General features: G+C 41.7%; 1 protein-coding gene and 1 non-coding gene across 42 annotated transcripts in view; both read left to right on the top strand.

Moving 5' to 3' along the window:
* Positions 1–20,940, top strand: part of PUM1 (pumilio RNA binding family member 1) — a 131,304-nt gene that overhangs the window by 103,694 nt on the left and 6,670 nt on the right. For 35 of the 41 annotated variants that reach the window (XM_036349988.1, XM_036350011.1, XM_036350015.1 and 32 more), the window contains 6 exons: positions 2,427–2,694; positions 4,247–4,376; positions 6,844–6,978; positions 11,837–11,974; positions 16,917–17,042; positions 18,291–18,412. In XM_036349988.1, coding sequence (XP_036205881.1) covers positions 2,427–2,694; positions 4,247–4,376; positions 6,844–6,978; positions 11,837–11,974; positions 16,917–17,042; positions 18,291–18,412 — 919 coding nt within the window. Of the gene's footprint in view, positions 1–2,426; positions 2,695–4,246; positions 4,377–6,843; positions 6,979–11,836; positions 11,975–12,174; positions 12,220–16,916; positions 17,043–18,290; positions 18,413–18,980; positions 20,109–20,184; positions 20,413–20,940 lie in introns of those variants that run through there. The other 6 variants (XM_036349996.1, XM_036349990.1, XM_036349993.1 and 3 more) reach the window with 4 other exon arrangements.
* On the top strand, positions 8,340–8,424 carry LOC118677941. Its single transcript, XR_004974646.1, has one exon. It is a non-coding gene; the product is annotated as a small nucleolar RNA SNORD103/SNORD85 (small nucleolar RNA).

Raw genomic sequence — 20,940 nt, 5'->3', positions numbered from 1 at the left:
CTTTACACGTGATGTACTCCAGTCAGTGAATCCAGTCTTAGGCATTAGTCAGTATGCTTTTTGGCCACAGTAACAGAAAATGTAATTGTGGTTGAAACATTAAGTGTAAACATTAAGTGTATTCTATTGGCTCATATCAGTGTAGAACAGGGGTCCTCAAACAGGGGCCTAGTTCACTGTCCCTCAGACCGTTGGAGGGACGGACTATAGTTTAAAAAAAAAACTAGTCGGCTGCTAAGCAACAGGCAGCTGCGGCAAAAACACCCGGCGGGCCGGATAAATGTTTCCGGTGGCCCGCGGGCCGTAGTTTGAGGACCCCTGGTGTAGAAATAGGGCAGAGTTCAGGATTGGTTCCTGTCATTCAATCTTGTCACAAAGGATCTTGTTATAAGGATATGTGTCGGGCCTTTTAGGAATTCGGTTCTTTTCTCTGTTGATTGGTTACTTTTCCCTAAGTGCTTTTGTTGGTGACAGATTCTTAAAATACCTTGAAATTATTTTCAAAATGTTGTGTGTTCATGCTACTTTCTTCTCCTTAAGCATCTTACTTGCTATTATCACACTCTCCCAGTACCTGTGACCTACTTGATTGCCATCTCTGCCCATTTCCCCCCAATCTCAAGTCAGGGAAGAAAGTATTGCTTCTGAAACAATAAAGAACACACATATGGCTACTGTTCTCTTTTCTTATAAACCCCTCTCTTTCTTTTCTTAAAGGAATGTTTTCCATTTGGATTAAGAAATATTGTGGAATTTGACAAGAATAACAGTGTCCTTTAGAATAAGCAAACTTGATATAGTTGAGTCTGAAAATGGACCTGTCTAGTTGCAAGGGCACTGACTCTGAAATTAAGAGTCCTGTGACAATTCTGGCCATGATTGTTTGTGTCTTTGGGGGAGCATTTGGGCCTTAATGCTCTGTTATATACATGGGAATTTAAAATCTTTCTAAACATTTTCCTAAAGTGTTTCTTTATCATAGAGCTTGGCTTAGGACAAATGCTCAATACAAATGTTTTACAAATTTTAACACTTTGAGCCTTTTCCAGTTGGTCTCATCACTTTCATTGAGACTCAGAAGTTTGAAGATGAGCCCTAGAATTCTGTGGAGAAATCCAAGCTGGGTATATTTTTGTAGCTACCATTAATCTCCAAATCAGACATTCATTAAAACTCATGAAGAAAGAAGTTCACCTTAAGTGACTTTTCTCTTGGATCCTGAATTGTTATTCATCTACATACTCTTTTTGGTTTATGTGTATTTCTTATCTACTTTACTTTTTTGTTTAAAAGGAGGGGGGGGGGGTGCGGCAAAAGAAAAGGCTTCACATTCATTTTATAAAAGGCTTTACATTCTTTTTATGTTATGTAAAAATTATGCCAATATTGGGAATATATGTACTCAATATAATTTATTACTCTGCTTTACATAGTTGTTTTGAAGATTAGTTTTTAAATTGATTTTTGGAAAGAGGAAGGGAGCCAGGATGGGGGGCAGAGAAGCATTGATCAGCTGCCTCCTGCACATCCCTTACAAGGGATCGAGCCTGCAACCCGAGCATGTGTCCTGACCAGGAATCAAATCAACATTTTGGTGCATGGGGTGATGCCCAACCAACAGCCACACCAGCCAGGGCTGCTTTACATTTTGATAAGCCTTTTGGACTTATCTTTGTTTTACTTGTTTAGGAATTTACAATTATTAGTCCCTGGTTATCAGTCACAGCAGCAATATCAGTGGCATGAAAGTTGTTGCTACTGTATCTTTTCAGGCTGTGTCTCAACAGAAGGTGTTAAGAGCTGCCATTCCTGATGAAGAACTTGAAAACCTTCTATTTCAAAGCATATGTCCTTTTTTTCTACCCCTGATGTGTAATCTTGGCCTAAGGTGCCTTAATAATTTTTAGACTTCTTTTCAGCACCAGAATCATTTCTTCAAAGATTTTTTTTGGTGGCTCTCTTTATAAGACAGGCAAATCTGAAAACCCCAATTTTTTTTAAGGGGTGGGTTTCAGATGGGAGAGTGGGGATTATTCCCTAAGGGCAAGAATCTCCACAGAGCACAGAATGGAAAGCCACTCAAGTCTCCGTGCATTTTGTGTTTTCTGATTCTCGGTGCTCAGGTTCTGGTTTCACAAGGCAGGAATTTTAATGGCTTCACTAACTGTTCCTCCATTTTTGCTAGCAGTATCCTATCAGTGGTTAAAAGCATTCCCCAGATAATGTTTGTGCTAATCTTTCTTTCAGCTTGCTGAATTGCCCTTATGGAAGTCGTGGCACTAATAGAATTTAATCTTAATACAAAAGCAACAGAATTGAAAAGGAATCAGAGATGATGTAGGCTTACACGTGTGGGATGCTTTTTCCACTCTTGAACAAAGTTCCTTAAGAATGAATCTTGAGTTCTCCTGTTCTGTAACCAACAGGAGGACTCACAAATGGCAGTGGAAGATACATCTCTGCTGCTCCAGGCGCGGAAGCCAAGTACCGCAGTGCGAGCAGTGCCTCCAGCCTCTTCAGCCCTAGCAGCACCCTTTTTTCTTCCTCCCGTTTGCGATATGGAATGTCTGATGTCATGCCCTCTGGCAGGAGCAGGCTTTTGGAAGATTTTCGAAATAACCGGTACCCCAATTTACAACTGCGAGAAATTGCTGGGCATATAATGGAATTTTCCCAAGACCAACATGGGTCCAGGTGAGGACTTGGCTTTGGCACTTAAGGTAACTGAAATCTTAATGCCTTAAATTCCATTCCTCAAATACGTATACACTAAGTAAATTGCTATAAAATAATTGAAGCAGTTGCTTCTTAGTGTACTTTCCATTATTTTAAAGAAACTGGGATTATGAAGGTCGCCAGATACACGAGTGATTGAAAAGAATCATTTAGAAATTGAAGTTGGGATCACATACATAATTAAAATAAACTTTCAAACAAGCCTTTTTACCTTTCTGAAATATTAGCCTGATGTTTCTAATTCACGAGAACCTCACAGAATGGCTACAATTTAAGAAACAGAAACACTACCACAAAGCATATATCCGCACATGTTTGCTATTTGAATCCCTGTTAAGAGCTACTCAAATATAAGTTGGACCTCTGCTTGCTGCTCAGGATTAAGACAACTCCATCACTTTTTTGTTGTTGTTTTATTCTATAGAAGTGAGAGTCTGAATAGAGGTGAGAGAAGCAGCTCTTACAAAAACAGAATTTGGCTTGGGTTACTTCCGCCTGTTTGACTATTCATTTGGCTTCACAGAAAGGAACTCTGGTCCTGGGGAGAAAGCATAATTATGATGTTGCCCATCCTTTCCTATTTGTCTCCATTTCTCTTTCTCTCTGACTGTGCCCACTGAAACAGCTTCTACAAAACCTACTTTCTCACTAAGTTCTGCCAGCTTGCTATTGGGCAAGGATTTCTCATATTTGGATCCTGTAGACCAGATTGAAAGACACCATGATTTTTCTGATAATCATCTGAATCAAAGAATTGTTATTTAGATTGGCAGATTGAGTAGCCACTACTTCAGACATTTATAACAACTGTTCCACATCCTTAATGAGTATTGCTTCATATGAATATGAGGTGAATAATATAGCAAGGACCATAAGCTTTAATCCTCTTAATGTGGGACTGGTTTCTAAAGGAAAAAGTTCTCCTTGTGTTATGCCCATCTTCACCCTCTCCTCTCTTTTCCTATTTCCCCTTTTCGCCTCAAACCCACATATAATTACAATTTTGTACATATGTCCTACTGTAATGAAATATGCTCACACTTAACCCTTTGAGTGCCAACCAATATCCTAGAAACTATGCTAAAATTGCCAAGGCATTTTGAGTTAAGGTTTTTAAATTTTTTTTCCCACATAAAGAGTGAACTACTAGCATCTAATAGTGACACTGCAGGAGGAGCGCGATAGCGCTCCCAGCACTTTTGGCGAAAGATAGGAGGAGCGCAGTCGCGCTCCCCGGCACTCTAGGGGTTAAATCTACTTTTAAAAGCTCAGTTAAGTTAGGGTATACTTCACACTATAAACATTTTTTCCTTTTTAGAAATTTTTCAATTAAGTGAGCTCTAGGGATTCATTTAAATAACAATTGTATTTGTGCACCCATGTGCACCTGCACCTGTGTAAATGTACACACATATTTTCAGAAATGATTCATTATACAAATTGAGCTAATTCTTATTTATTTCCAAGTCTTTCTAAAATGCTGTGATTGCCCTTTTACTTCGCACTTCAGATTCATTCAGCTGAAACTGGAGCGGGCCACACCAGCTGAGCGCCAGCTTGTCTTCAATGAAATCCTACAGGCCGCTTACCAGCTAATGGTGGATGTATTTGGAAATTACGTCATTCAGAAGTTCTTTGAAGTAAGCCTTTGTACTTTCTATCCTTTGACTTTAGAGACTCTGCAGAGCATTTTGATTTTCATTAGCTGTTTTTAGAATTGTCATCCCATTCCAGTCCTCAAAATGAAGTGTGTGTGGGCTTTTTAAAGAATTTTTAAATGTTTTCCAATTCATTTGCAGATGCCAGTCTAATTTAGAACTGTGTTTGGAGAATCATTGTCCCCATTTAGCATCTCTAGTACGTTATTTCTGGTTGTTACCATAGTTTTACTAAAATGTAATTTTTTGAGGAAATAATTCTTGTAAGATAATTTTAGCGAGACCACAATAAAGTGTTCTAAAAAAATGAATTTTTTTTTTTTTAGAATTCCTAGAGAATTATCTTTGAACACCAACTCTACTGTTTTTCATCATAAACTATAGTCGTGAAGATTGTTAAACACTTACTGGGTCATCCTTCGGCCTTGGTTTCTTAGTTTTCCTCCATGAATGTGAATAATGGCCACCTCTGTTATCATTGTCTTTGGAAAGGATTAATGAGATTGTTGGGTTAGGTCTGTTCCCTTAGTTAACTAAACTCTTAGAAAGGTGGGGATTCTTGGTTTACCATTATAGCCCTGGTGCACTGGGATCAACAACTCCAAGCTATAAATCCAGAAAGAAATGAAACATTGAGGTGAAGAAATGAGTACAAGGGAAAAGGACTGGAATTGTACGTCTTTGCCACAGAACAAAATAAATTTGTTAGCTTCTTATGTGTTATTTTGTTTGATTTATGTGAAGGTTTAAAAAGTGGCTCACTCAGCCTATGTCTTCCTAACTTGTCTTGTAAAGACTTAAGTTCTTCGACACTTAACTCTCCAGCTGTGGACTAAGAGTCCAACCTAAACATGACTTGCAATTTTGATTTAGAATATCTTTTCACTTATTTTTGTCATAGGTAGAAAAATGTAGGAGCCTGCAGCTCCAGATCTCTGTAGCTAGTGGTAGCCGAACAAACAGTGGCTTACAGCCATGTGATTTGGGACAAGCTAGAAAAAGGTCCCTGACTTAGAGAAAGTGGACCTTAGTTCCCTTGTATAGAAAATGAGTGGGTTGGGCATAAAGTCTCTTGAGTCTCAAGATTATGCTATTCAAACAAAACTAAAAAGCCAAGATGGAAAATCATTCTAGGAAGAGTTTTAATATTGTGCAGCTTTACCTTTTGATTTTCTTTTTCCTCCTGACTCGATTTCATTGTATAATAGATAATACATATCAGTTCTTGGAATGATATTGAACACTAATTCAAAACAGTGCCCCCATATGTGCTTTGGCTTAAATTTCATATAGATGAAAGAACTTTTCAATCCCTGGACCTCAGATACCTCTAAAGTGCTGTTGATTTTCTGTAATAAGTCCTTGAATCTTCCCCAGACATTTTGTAAAGCCCTATGAATGCTGTCTACCACATGTATTATTATTTTAGAGTAAACATAAATGCTCTTATAATTAATCAAGTATAGATTATTTCGTAGTACTAATACATCAGCTTTGATGAATGACATTTTTGTTTGGCAGATATTAATAGTAAAACCACTACTGTTGATAGCTGAGAAATTTTTTTAAAATTAAAAACTGTTCCTCATAATCAGAGACTGAAAACTATTCTCTTGAAGAAACAAATGCTTTAAAAAATATATATGTTATTGATTTCAGAAAGGAAGGGAGAGCCCTAACCGGTTTGGCTCAGTGGATAGAGCGTCAGCCTGCGGACTCAAGGGTCCCAGGTTTGATTCCGGTCAAGGGCATGTACCTTGGTTGCAGGCACATCCCCAGTGGGGAGTGTGCAGGAGGCAGCTGATCAATGTTTCTCATCAATGTTTCTAACTCTCTATCCCTCTCCCTTCCTCTCTGTAAAAAAAAATCAATAAAATATATTTTTTTAAAAAAAAGGAAGGGAGAGGGAGAGAGAGAAACATCAATGATGAGAGAATCATTGATCGGCTGTCTCCTACATGCCCCCTACTAGGGATTGAGCCTGAAATATGGGCATGTGCCCTTGACGGGAATTGAACCCGGGACCCTTCAGTCCATAGGCTGACACTCTATCCACTGAGCCAAACCGGCTAGGGCAGTGGTCGGCAAACTGCGCCTCATGAGCCACAATCTGCTCTTTGGCCCCTTGAGTGCGACTCTTCCACAAAATACCGACTTTTGCGCATGGGCCACGAAGTTTCAATCACACTGTACGTGCGCGACTGCACGTGGTATTTTGTGGAAGAGCCACACTCAAGGGGCCAAAGAGCCGCCTGTGGCTCGCGAGTCACGGTTTGCCGACCACAGGGCTAGGGCAAAAACATAGGCTTTTTAAACAAAATGTTTTAATCATAGGTGACCAGGCTAAAGGAGGCATACCAATGGTTTATACAGAATAACGAATGCTTTGCTTTCTCTGGTTTCTTTCCGTCTGCCTAAGTAATGGTGTTCACCCAAACATTATGTCTAGTTTGGCAGCCTCGAACAGAAGCTGGCTTTGGCAGAACGGATTCGAGGTCATGTCCTGTCATTGGCACTGCAAATGTATGGCTGCCGTGTTATCCAGAAAGCTCTTGAATTTATTCCCTCAGACCAGCAGGTAATTGTAAGTTTCCCCTTTAACTTTTCTCTTGGTGTTTGATGTTTCTCCATGGCACATGTAGTGAATCCTGTAAACTTGCCAGCTTTTACTTTTCTTTTACAGTTTTTCTTTGGTGCTTGTGGCTGCCGTTCTGTGCATGGCAAGCATGAACTGTGCAATTTGTAAATTTATAGTAGATTAAGTGTCTTGTGTTAAAACCAGTGGTTTCAAACACTCTTCAACAGTCTTTAGTAGGTGCAATTTTACAGGTTGTTTTTTTGTTTGTCAAGACTTGAAGGCTGTAAAATACTAGTAACTTGTCATTTTCTTCAGCTTGAACTGACATTTCAACAAATCAAACTTTAATCCAAACCACCTTCCGTTTTCCTTCATTTACTCTCTCTTATTCATCCACCATACCACCATTTACCCAAGGAGTGTCTTCCCAGTGCAGTGGCTGGCCTGGCACATTGACCTGATGCCCACTTTGTGCCAGACACCAGCACAGAGATGACCAAGATGATCCCTGCCCTCAGAGCACAGTGGGGAAGAGCGATGGGAAGCAGTGGTGAGAACATGTGCCCCGAGTCTTGGAAGGAAGGCTTTAAAAAACAACAACAACAACAAAAAAAAACCCCAAAACCTCACCAGAGGTTATTTCCCATTGTTTTTTAAAAAAATATTTTTATTGCTTTCAGAGAGAAAGGGAGAGAGATGGAAACATCAGTGATGAGAGAGAATTATTGATCGGCTGCCTCCAGCACGTCCCACACTGGGGAGCACACCCTACACTGGGGATCGAGCCCGAAATCTGGGCATGTGCCTTTGACCAGAATAGAACCCAGGACCTTTCATTCTGTAGTCCGACGCTTTATCTACTGAGCCAAATTGGCTAGGAGTTCCTTTGAATTTTAGAGAGAATGGAAGGGAGGGAGGGGAGTGAGAGACAGAGAAACATTGATGTGAAAGAGGTATATTGCTTGGTTGCCTCCCACATGCACCCTGATGGGCTGGGGATCAAACCTGCGATTCTTTGGTGCTTATGCCAATGCTCTACCCACTGTGCAACATTGGCACAGACTGAAGGAATGCTTTGCACGAGGAGAAGTCCACGCTAAGGAGGAGTCAGACAGGAAAAGAGAACAGGGACAGATCGAAAGCGCTGGGTACTGTGAGTGGGAGCTGACCAAGAAAGCACCTGCAGAGGCCAGTGATTCAGGAACAGTCAGAGCAGGTCCATCTAGCCCCACAGGACCATAGGGCCCAGGCAGCCAGATTAACCCCCAGGTAGGTGTGCTGCCAGCCTTGAGGTGCTTCTCATCTAAACCCTCAGCCTTTGGGCTTTGAACTCACTCAGCCCTTCTCAGTGGGAGAGGATGCCTTGGTCTGGCAGTGATGAGCCACTTGCCCTCACTGAGAGCAAAGTTCAGTGATGAGAATCTTTGTTATGGACTCGAGTTCTGAGCCAGACGAAGCACCTGCCACCTCCAGTTCAAAGCAGAACAAAACAAAACACTGCATTGGTGTTGGTGATGGCAATTGAAGGCTGGGGGAGTCCAAAGTCCTTGTGGTGTGAGGCTCCTGGAAATGCGGGTCAGGAGGCTGGTGAAGGCAGAGGGAATGTTGGAGACGTACAGCAGCTTGGAGTTTCTTCATTCAGTGCTCAGTACTGGAGACGCTGCAGTGATACGGGGTGGTGTGTGTAAGCAAATAGAAGCAGGGTGAGACTTATTACTAGTAGTTTTCTTCTAATGTTCATATTATTATGGTTTTAATTTTACCTGGGATTTTCAGGGATGAAAATTTCATGGTCAAATCTCTCTTTAGTTTTCTGGGTGTTTTTGAACATGGAAGTTTCTTTCTGATATCTATCTATCTATCTATATAGGTATCTATAGATAGATAGATAGATAGATAGATAGATATTTTAACAACTTTAAAGCCCATTTACTGAAAGATATCAGGAATATTATAGTTTCCTGGCTATTTTTTCCATCTTTGCCCTCTCCCATGATTGTGATAACTTGTTGATTTGGTCTCCCAACTTTTCAGATTTCATTATTTTCTGATTGGATCCCAACATTATAGTAGTTTTCTACCTTCCTTCCCATTCCCCCCAGCTGTTGTTCTTTCTATCCTGCATTTCTGTATATCTTTTCCTGGTCTGGTTTCTCTATGATAAATTGTTCTGGGTCTGAACTCCTCCTCCTGCTATTGATAATTTTTTGTTTTCCAGATACAAGTTTATTATTTTATGTGAAATGGTTTAATCTCTAGTGGTTTCTTTGGGCTCAAGAAAATATTTAGGGAAGCCACCTCCCCTTCATTTCCATGATAAGTCTTCTTTGCCTTTATATAAACATCATTCTCTACTTATCAGTCCCATAACTATATTTTCAGGATAAAGCTGGGTGTTTTTTTTTTTGACATTTGATTGCTTTAGGAAACTTTCCCAATTTTATTGCCTTTTGCTTGTCTTTGGCATTGTAACCTTAATTTTTTTTTTTTTTTTAAATTAGAATATCTCTTAGATGCCTTGACATATTCACCATCTCTGGAATTTAAGACATTGCATTCATAAATGTCACCATTTTAAACTGGCTCGTAGCCTTCCACCATAAATATGGAGTCATTACAGTGGAGCTAATATATAGAGATTGGGCATAGCAAAGACACTGGATAGTGAATACCAGGTTCCAGACATGCGTGGTGCAGGTATTCAGCTTCAAGATACATGAGACCCGATGCAGCAAGTTTGGGGGAAGGTCTCTAGTCAGAATCTCATCATTCTGTTTTCTATACCCTTGTCATCTCCACTTATAACCTCCTCACACAAACCCCTCAATGCCTGTCCTGCTCCTGTATTCCCTGACTTTGGACACTTTTCATCAATTAATTGAGAGTACTGTTTCTTCTACATTGCAGTCACTGTGGCCTTGTGGAAGTGTGTTGGCGTCACAGACCTGGGCTATAATTCTGCTTTAGTCACTAGCTATAGTTTTAAATACCTTGCTTAATTAACTCTTTGAGATTTAATTTTTTTTTAATTAATTAACTTCTTAATCCTCACCCGAGGACCTTTTCCCATTGATTTTTAGAGAGAGTAGAAGAGAGAGGGAAAGACAAATATCGATGTTGAGAGAAACACATCAATTAGTTGCCTCCTGCATGATGCCTGACCAGGGCCTCGGCTGGGGGAGTTGCCTGCAAATGAGGTACATGCCCTTTGACTGGAATCAAACCTGAAAGCCTTCAGTCCCCAGGCCGATGCTCAAGCCACTGAGCCAAACTGGCTAGAGCGAGATTTAATTTCTTTATATATAGGTTGTAAGGAGGTCTGGAGGATAATAAATAATTGACAGGTGGTTTACTGACACACACTGTTTTGTCACACATAGGAACCATATTGCTTGTGTTTGAATCTTGGCAGTTTAGGTCTGTGATTTTAACAAGTCATTTAATTTGTCTGTCTTGGGTTTTTTATTTCTTTAAAAAGTATTTTTTATTGATTTAAAGGGAGAGAGAGAGAGAGAGAGACATTAGTGATGAGAGAGAATCATCGATTGGCTGCCTCCTGCATGCAAGTTGTCGTCGTCGTCGTCCCCCCCCAATCGGGGATTGAACCTGCAACCCGGGCATGCACCCCACCTGGTTCATGGGTCGATGCTCATTCACTGAGCAACACTGGTGGGCTGTCCTGGTTTTCTTTCTTTCTTTCTTTTTTTAAAAATATATTTTATTGATTTTTTACAGAGAGGAAGGGAGAGGGATAGAGAGTTAGGAACATCAATGAGAGAGAAATATCAATCAGCTGCCTCCTGCACACTCCCCACCGGGGATGTGTGCGCAACCAAGGTACATGCCCTTGACCGGAATCAAACCAGGGACCCTTGAGTCTGCAGGCAGACGCTATATCTACTGAGCCAAACTGCCTAGGGCTGTCTTGATTTTCTTATCTATAATAGTGTCTAGACCAGGGGTGGGCAAACTTTTTGACTCGAGGGCCACAATGGGTTCTTAAACTGGACCGGAGGGCCGGAACAAAAGCATGGATGGAGTGTTTGTGTGAACTAATATAAATTCAAAGTAAACATCATTACATAAAAGGGTACGGTCTTTTTTTTTTTTTTTTTTTTTTTTTTTTTAGTTTTATTCATTTCATAGTTTGCCCACGGCTGGTCTAGACCATAGGATTATTATGAGGGTTCATTGAGTCAAAGGATGTTAAGCAGTTAGAGGTATGCCTAACCTATCGTGAGCTCTAGATTAACAACTATCATTATTAATATTACATATCTCACAGAGCTGTCATAATAGAAACATGTTGAATTGCTTGTGAAATTCTCTAATGAGGTGTACTTGATATAGGCTCCATTCTATTTGAAGATGTCTGCATTAAAAAAATATTTTTTTATTGATCTCAGAGAGGAAGGGAGAGGGAGAGAGAAATAGAAACATCAGTGATAAGAGCGAATCATTGATCAGCTGCCTCCTGCACGCCCCCCTACTGGGGATTGATCCTACAACCTGTGCATGTGCCCTTGACTGAAATCGAACCTGGTACCCTTCAGTCTGCAGGCCAATGCTCTACCCACTGAGTCGAACCAGCTGGGGCAAGATGTCTACATTTTTAATCTTCCAGAGGTCTTTTGCAAGTTAGAATAGTTTTTTAGACTGGTTACTGTTACAGGAGGTTTGCTAACCTGTGGAAAAACTCTATTCATCATTTATTGCCATAGTGTGCTGTCCCTAAGCTGTTCCACTTTCATTATCATGATTCTCTCCCTCTTCAGTGCTTTTGTGTTTGGTAAGGAGAACATTGATTGTCCAGCTGTTTGCTTGCTGTGATTCTGGTGGTGCTTTCTTTCCCTGTCTCCAATAGAATGAGATGGTTCGGGAACTAGATGGCCACGTCCTGAAGTGTGTGAAAGACCAGAATGGCAATCACGTGGTTCAGAAATGCATTGAATGTGTGCAGCCTCAGTCTTTGCAGTTTATTATTGATGCATTTAAGGGTCAGGTAAGTGACTTGGGAAAGAAATAAGGGAACAAATTAATGTGGTATTTCCACTGTGGGCTGAGAACAGGATAGGATTTTTGGAGTGTTCTCAAGTGCTCCAGTAAATTGCAGCTCTGTTCACTTGTGTCAGGTGCTTAGCTCTGTGTACCCAAGTCTCTTTCTTCCTTTAAGTATCTGTGGATCTTCTGTCATTACTGCAGATGTCTGCTCATGTTGGGATGAGTTAGTCATCAGAGTTGTTAAAGGTAAATCTCATATTTGAAGAATAGATTTTTTCCTTTGGTTAAGTACTATTTATGTTGATATTTAAAAGTTTTGATCACATTTTAAAAAACAAGGTGTTTCCTGCTTAATTTTGGGGAGGATGGGATGGTGATCAGATTTATTTGAACTGTATTAAGTGACAATAGCTTCAAATTTTTCTGAGTTAACTGTATGTCATAAGAGCCTATATGTGCCTCCGCCCCATTTTTTTTAATGCAGTGGACAGTTTAAAAATATACATTTTTAATTGATTTTAGAGACGGGGGTGAAGGGAGGAAGAGAGACAGGAGAGGGGAGAGAAACATTGATCGACTTCCTCCTGCACACCCCCTATTGAGGATTGAGCTTGAAACCCAGGCATCTGCCCTCACCAGGAATGGAACTGGTGACCCTTAAAAAAAAATCCACAAAACCTTGTGTACTTACTCAACAGCCTATATAATAAAGAGGTAATATGCAAATTGACCATCACACCCTTGTACAAGATGGCCACCACAAGATGGCCTGCAGGGGAAGGCAGTTGGGGGTGAGGGTGGGGAGACCAGGCCTGAGGGGCAGTTAGGGGTGACCAGGCCAGCAGGGTAGAGCAGTTGGGGGGGGACCAGGCCGGCAGGGGACAGCAGTTGGGGGCGACAAGGCCAGCAGGGGAGGGCAGTTAGGGGTGACCAGGCCAGCAGGGGAGGGCATTTGGGGGCAACCAGGCCAGCAGGGATGGGCAGATGGGGACAATTGGGCTGGCAGGGAAGAAGTTAGGCATCCATCTGGCTGACAGGGGAGTGGTTAGGGGGTTATCAGGCTGGCAGGCAGAAGCAGTTAGGGGCAATCAAGCAGACAGGCAGACGAGCGGTTGGGAGCTAGCAGTCCCGGATTGTGAGAGGGATGTCCAACTACCCTGTAGGATCGGGCCTAAACCGGCAGTCGGACATCCCCTGAGGGGTCACAGATTGGAGAGGGTGCAGACTGGGCTGAGGACACACACACACACACACACACACACACACACCCCAGTGCATGAATTTTATGCACTGGGCCTCTAGTTATATTATATAACTGGAGTAAACTGTAGAAGCCTACAGTATTATAAGTAAATATTTAAAACATAATGTTGAGTGAAATAAGTTGTTTCCGACTGTTTGTGTTTATCATATTTATAACATTATAATTGTTCAGAACCATACAGTATACCATTAAAGTATTTAGTTTTGCACATGAAGCTACAGACATAAAATCTACACTAATAAAAGACAAACATGCAAATTGACCATACCTTCGCTGCGCCTTAAGCCATGCCCACCAGCCAATCAGAGCGACTATATGCAAATTACCCCAACCAAGATGGTGGCTGGCAGCCATGGAGCTGGAGCAAGCAGGAGGCTTGGTTGCCCCAATGACGGAGGAAGCCAAGCTTCCCGCCTACTGCGGCAGGCTCTGAGCTCCACTCAAAGCAACAAAGTTTCAATTATAGAAGGTAAATAAACCCCAGATACTTGCTTTCAGCCAGCTGTGGCCACAGAGCTGGAGTGAGCAGGAGTGGGTTGCCCCTGGTGATGGAGAAAGCCAAGTTTCTCTCCCACCCTCCCTGGCCGGCTCTGAGCTCCTCTCAAGGCTACAAAGTTTCAATTATAGAAGGTAAATAAATCTCAGAATAAAAAAGAAAGAGGCTGGGAGCTTCTGTCGTGGGGGGGTGGGGGGGGGTTGGCTAGCCTGAAAATGGCCCTCAGCCCCTCACCCAGGCTGGCCAAACCTCCATGGGGTGAGGGTCCCCACTGTTGGGGGGCTTGACCAGCCTGCAAACAGCCATCAGCCCCTCACCCAGGCTGGCCAGGCACCCCAGTGGGGACCCCCACCCTGAAGGGGGTGTGACCAGCCTGAAAACAGCCATCAGCCCCTCACCCAGGCTGAGCAGGCATCCCAGTGGGACCCCCACCCATGCACCTGGCCTCTATCCTATATAATAAAAGAGTAATATGCAAACTGACCCTAACAGCAGAAAGACTGGGAATGACTGGTCACTGTGACACACACTGACCACCAGGGGGCAGATGCTCAATGCAGGAGCTGCTCCCTGGTGGTCAGTGCGCTCCCACAGGGGGAGCTCTGCTCAGCCACAAGCCAGGCTGACTGCTGCCAGTACAGTGGTGGTGGTGGGACCCTCTCCCGCCTCCTCAGCAGCGTTAAGGATGTCCAACTGCAGCTTAGGCCTGCTCCCCGCTGGCAAGTGGACATCCCCCGAGGGCTGCCGGGCTGCCAGAGGGATGTCTGACTGCCAGCTTGGGCCCTATCACCCCCCCCCCCCCCCCCCCCAGGGAGCGGGCCTAAGCCAGCAGGTGAACACCCTCTGAGAGGTCCCAGACTGCAAGAGGGCACAGGCCGGGCTGAGGCCCCCCCGCACAAATTTTTGTGCACTGGGCCTCTAGTCATATATAAAGCACTTAGGGCAGTGACTGGCAGTAAACATTTAATAAGTGTTAGCTGTTGTTGCTGTTCTTACAATTATTGTCATGATTCTTTTTCTTTCTTTTTTTTATTTTTATATATTTTATTGATTTTTTTTACATAGAGGAAGGGAGAGAGATAGAGAGTTAGAAACATCGATGAGAGAGAAACACCGATCGGCTGCCTCCTGCACATCTCCCACTGGGAATGTGCCCGCAACCCAGGTACATGCCCTTGACTGGAATCGAACCTGGGACCTTTTAGTCTGCAGGCCGACGCTCTATCCACTGAGCCAAACCGGTTTCGGCATGATTCTTTTTCTTAAAAAATATTTTTATTGATTTTAGAGAGGAAGGGAAAGGGAGGAAGAAATACCAATGAGAGAAAATCCATTGATTTGCTGCCTCCTGGCCACCTCCTACTGGGGATTGAGCTTGCAACCCAGGCATGTGTCCTTGACTGGAATCAAGCCAGGGACCCTTCAGTTCACAGGCCAACGCTCTATCCACTGAGCTAAACTAGCTAGGACTCATTATTCTTTTTATATTTTCTATTTTTATTAATTTCAGAGGGGAAGGAACGGGAGAGAGACAGAAACATCAATGATGGGAATCATTGATTGGCTTTCTCCTGTAAACCACCTACTGGGGTGGGAGCCTGCAACCTGGGCATGTGCCCCGACCAGGAATTGAACTATGACTTCCTGGTTCATAGGTCAACACTTAACCACTGAGCCACACTAGCCAGCCTATACTTGTTTTTAAAATCCTCACAATGAAGATATTTTTTCTTTAGAGAATGTGGGGGAGGAGTGTGTGTGGGAGAAAGGGAGGGAGGGATTGGTTGCCACTCGCATTCGCCCCAACTGGGGCCAGAGATCAAATCTGCAACCCAGGTTCGTGCCCTTGACCAGGAATAGAACTGCGACCCTTTGGTTTACTGGCCAACACTCTTTTTTTTAATAAATATATTTTATTGATTTTTTACAGAGAGGAAGGGAGAGAGATAGAGTTAGAAACATCGATGAGAGAGAAACATCGATCAGCTGCCTCCTGCACATCTCCTACTGGGGATGTGCCCGCAACCCAGGTACGTGCCCTTGACCGGAATCGAACCTGGGACCTTTCAGTCCGCAGGCCAACGCTCTATCCACTGAGCCAAACCGGTTTCGGCACTGGCCAACACTCTTAACCACTAAGCCGCACCAGTAGGACAGTTGTCATTATGCTTGACTAGAGGCCCGGTGCATGAAATTTGTGCACTCAGTAGGGCGCGTGGCTCCCTCAGCCCTGCACCCTTTCACAGTCTGGAAGCCCTTGGGGGATATCCAACTGATGGCTTAGGCCCGCTCCCCCTAGGCCTAAGGCAGCAGTTGGACATCCTTAGTGCTGCTGCGGAGGCGAGAGAGGCTACCGCCACTGCCGCTGTGCTCATCAGCTGTGAGCCCAGCTTTTGGCTGAGCGGTGCTCCCCCTGTGGGAGCGCACTGACCACCAGGGGGCGGCCCCTGCATCAAGCATCTGTCCGCTGGTGATCAGTGTCCGTCATAGCGACCAGTCGTTCTGCTGTTTGGTTGATTTGCATATTAAACTTTTATTATATAGGATAACAGATCTGAGGTGCAAGTTTGGCTAGGAAGGGCAGAATTGAGATAGGACACCTGAAGCCTGTGTCTTATCTTGGACCAGACCCAATAAAAAAGCTTTACACCCCAGTTTGATTCAGAACATTTCTTTGTGATTATGTGAAAGCACTTAAGATTTGATTGCAGACCTTTTTCTGTTTGTTGTTGTGTGTGTTTCTTTGTTTTTTTGCCTCTGTCCTTTGACACAGTGAACTCTTAACTAAGTGTTTTTCATGATCTTGACTAATTCTGCTCTTTTCTAGTCTTCTTGGAAAAGTATTTTTCATCTCTGAATTTATGTATGTGTGATTTCCTGGAGTAGTTAAGAAATGGGTTTCCATATACACCTTATTATTTGTAGAGAGAACTTAATGTAATATTTATAATTGGGCTTTTGAATCAGACTAGGACATCATATCCTGGCTCTATCATTTACTGTCTGTATGCCTGCACATCATGTAGACTTAAAGGGTCTTCGATTTTCTCATCTGTATGCAGAGAATACATTCATGATTGTCTCTCAAGGTCATGGAGAAGATTAGTTGGATTATGTATATTAATATGAAGCATTAAAAGAAGCAGCTGTCATTTTTGGCTTTCTTATGTTTGTCTGCCCTAGGTATTTGCTTTGTCCACGCATCCTTACGGTTGCCGAGTGATTCAACGGATCCTGGAGCACTGCCTCCCTGACCAGACACTGCCTATCTTAGAGGAGCTGCACCAGCACACCGAGCAACTTGTGCAGGTAGTGGAGTTGCCAGTAGAGTAACTGCAAACACCTGGGGGCTCGTGCAGGCCCAGAGCTTGTGTGTTTTCTCAGCACAGGTATCCTTTCCAGTAAAGGTTAATGTTAATGTGTTTAAAATGCCCACTGAAGCTTTGGGCAGGTTTTCATTTATACCAGCCTGCTTATTGTTTTGTGAATATAGGTAGTGACTAGAGCCTGGCCTTGGAGCAAAGAGGATGTGCCTGCCAGAGCTCTGCTTTGGACTCACTAGCTATGTCATCATGGGCAGGTCATTTAATTTGTCTGGGTCTGTTTCATCATTTAAAATGAACTAAGTGGATTAATTGATTTCTTTCTAGCTTTGATACTTTGTCTTTCATCTACCACTAAAAATTTCTTCCACATCATACTAACCATTTGTCCATTTTCTACGTGTAGAATGTTATACTGAAGAAATTTTTTTTTTAAAGCCATAATTTGTTTCTATTTAAAATTTCAAGAGACTTTAAAAAGGCTCAAAGGCCCAAAGATGTCCTGGAGCAGTTTTTTTTTGTTTTGTAGGGGTTTTTTTTGGTGAGAAGTATGATATTGTAAATTATTAATTAGTCCTTGTAGAAGAATTTGAAAGTGCAGAAAGCAGCAACAAAAGAAAAGAAATGATCCATAATCCTACCATCCAGAAGCAAACACATTTGGCATTGGCCATTAAAAAAATACTACTTGTATGTTCTTAATTTTTTACATCTTAGAAATAAATATTTTTGCCTCTAGAATTGCTTGCACACATTTATTCTCTCAAAGATCTTCCACTTTAGATAAATGAGTAAATATATTTGTAATATTATTTAATTAGGCATTGTCTGTTTTGTTGGACATAAGCTTTGTTTCCAGTTTTTCGTTGTACATAGGTACAGTGAAATTTGTACTTTGTTTATTCTTACCTCCCTAGCCCCCTGCCACCGCCTTTTTTTTTCTCCAGTTTTGAGGAGGCTTGCTTTTTTGTAGATAATATTTTATGAAGAACCCAACTAGATCTTTTGGGCATAAAAATATTAGAAATATTCTATTGTGTAATAGTGATGTATTCCTATTTTGTGATCATAGGAAAATTGTCATTACCTATTTAAAAATTCTTATGTGTTCATTAGTATTCAGGTAAGCCATCATAATGCTACAGGAAAATAGGTTGATTAGATGTAAGGATTTTGGTAATCCACTGAACTCATTTCTATATGAATTTTATTTCTTTTGCTGTTTCTCAAACAGGATCAATATGGAAATTATGTAATCCAACATGTATTGGAGCATGGTCGTCCTGAGGATAAAAGTAAAATTGTAGCAGAAATTCGAGGCAATGTACTCGTATTGAGTCAGCACAAATTTGCAAGGTACGGGCTTTGAATTACAGTAGACAGTTTTTTAGAAGAGAGGATTAAATAGTATTTTAGGTCTAGAGAGAAAAATAATTTTCATTCTTTTAAAAAAATATTTTTCTTAACGTATGCATAGTTTAATTAAAACAGTAGATTGTTCGATTATAAAGTATAAAACATAAGAAGTCCCGTAGTGGGCTCCTCATTTCCCTAGTCAGCCCACAGTGTAAGTTTTGTTCTTTGGTAAACAGCTTTCATGAACTCACTTGTTCAGAGTTGTGACATGTTCTTTACTCAGTTTCCTCTTTGGCACCTGCATTGCGAGGCAGTATATCGATCGTATCTGCGTATAGGCCTTTGTATTCTTAGAATCTCTTTCTCATTCTTCATATTGCCAGCTCAAGAATAAAATGCACTGGTCATTCCCGGCTGTGAAAGATGTCTAGATGCCTTATAGTAGCAGGGGCTGGGGAGGAAATCGATGGCCCGCCAGTGGCTCAGTAGTATGGTCTTCTAAACAGAATTTGCGTTTGCTGCCATACACACAACATAGTAGTTCATGTTTTTCTTCTCTGGTTTTTAGGATAAATTTCAACGCAGATGTGACGTAATCTTGATGTTTTTAAATGGCTTATTTTTAGTTTGTAAAAATGTTATACCATTATAGCATGGAAAATACAGAAAAGAAATAAAAAGAGTCATTGTCTCAATAGCCTAACCATATTAGGGACATCTCTTAGAGCTTGTGTTACACACACACACACACACACACACACACACACACACACACACCCAACTTCCCCCATAGGGATCGGAATCTCTTAGGTCTCTTCTTTGGGTCACTGTCCTATTTACTTTTTTGTTTATTGTATTTAATATCACCCTTGGATATAGCATAGTATTAATATTACAATAGCCTTGTGTTCAGATAAGGACCGAGCAGCTATTGTGGGCACTGCTGTCCCACAGATAATAATTATAAGTTATGGACAAAATGCCAAAAAAACTATGAAGGCATTAGAGAATAAACAAGAGCAGGCAGAATGGAGGGTGGGAGTGGGACTGTTGATACTTGGAAGCAGGTAATTGCACTGAGGAAATTGCCCTTCCCTCATTTAATTTTTTTTTTTTTTTACTATATTAAGATATAATTGTCATACAACAGTGTGCAACTTTGAGGTGTATAATGTGTTGGTTTGATACATTTATATATTGCACTATAACTACAGTTGCATTAGCTAGCACCTTAATGTCACATTAAGACATTATGTTGAGAACCATTATGATCTAGTCTCTTAGCAGCTTTGAAGTTTATAATACAGTATTGTTGACTATAATCAGGAAATTTCCTGTTTTTATTGGCCTTAGCCTGTAGGCCCTTCCAAGTCTGCTCCATGCTGGGCTCCTACATTGGGATGGAAAATCTCTAGAATGCCCAGAAGGCAGACTTTGGGGCACTCATGGCAGTAGAACTGACAAAAAGTGACAGGGAAGAAATCTGGAAAGGAAGAGAACCATGGAGGAGGTGGAGAGGCCTATATTTAAACTTCCCAAGTTATCTGGTTGCTCTCAAATCACATTTGCATGGGATACACTCTAGGCAGCCCAACGAAGGCTAAAAGAAATAAACTGAGTTCACCTGCTGCCTACTGTGTGGGAGAAGTTTGCAGTTTGAGTTTAGTCAACTTAACTCCACTAAAAAAAAAAAAAAGGAGTTGGAGGAGTAATATTCTTTGGAGAAACATAACAGAACTCAGTTTCTACAGGATATCATCTTCTTCGTCTAGATAATAGGAAAATGTGACCTGTACTCAACAAAAGCAAAAAAACAGAAAATGAAAGAGCAAAACAACACACCACCACCCAGATCTGGAGTTAGCAGAGGCGGGTCATAAAGTAGCTAGTGTCCTTATCGCCCAGGATGTAATAAATTCACTACATAGACTTAAGAGCAAATTAGAGATACCGGAAGAAAGAGCCATTAAAATGGAAAACAGATGAATAGGAATACACCAGAAAATAGGTTAGTGGCTTTCTTACATTTTTGGTGACACAGGGTACAAAGTAAATTTTTCATTGACTTTGCATGCACAGGCGCACACACACGTAACTGAAGCTGTTTTGTCTGTGGTTGAGCCTGATGCTTACTATTCTGTTTTCATTTTTTGAAATAAAGCTGTTCACAAATCACTAAGTTGATTTTAGCCCCACAAATGGTCTGGGAACCATAGTTTCAGAAATACTAGAATAAACTTTAAAGACTGAAACAATATCTATTATGTATTAAGGTGGACGCCAAATGGGATCCCATAGTGGTAGCTGATGACCTGCTTGCGTTGCAGCCAGAATGACTGCCCTGTCCCCAACCCAGTTTGCACAAGGTCATGTTCTGCTCCTAACCACGTTGTAGGGGAACGTGGGCCTGGGGTGGATGAAGATACACCCAGCCAAGCAGTCAGGAAAAGTGTTGAGTTCTTTGTCTGAACAATTGAAGATTATGGCTGGCTTTGTGCTCTCTGAACCAGCCCAGTAATATCTTAACT

The sequence above is a fragment of the Myotis myotis genome, unplaced genomic scaffold (genome assembly GCF_014108235.1).
Source record: "Myotis myotis isolate mMyoMyo1 unplaced genomic scaffold, mMyoMyo1.p scaffold_m19_p_2, whole genome shotgun sequence".
Classification (NCBI taxonomy): Eukaryota; Metazoa; Chordata; class Mammalia; order Chiroptera; family Vespertilionidae; genus Myotis; species Myotis myotis.
The sequence above is the reverse complement of the archived record's forward strand: the minus strand, read 5'-3'. Positions and strand labels throughout refer to the sequence as shown.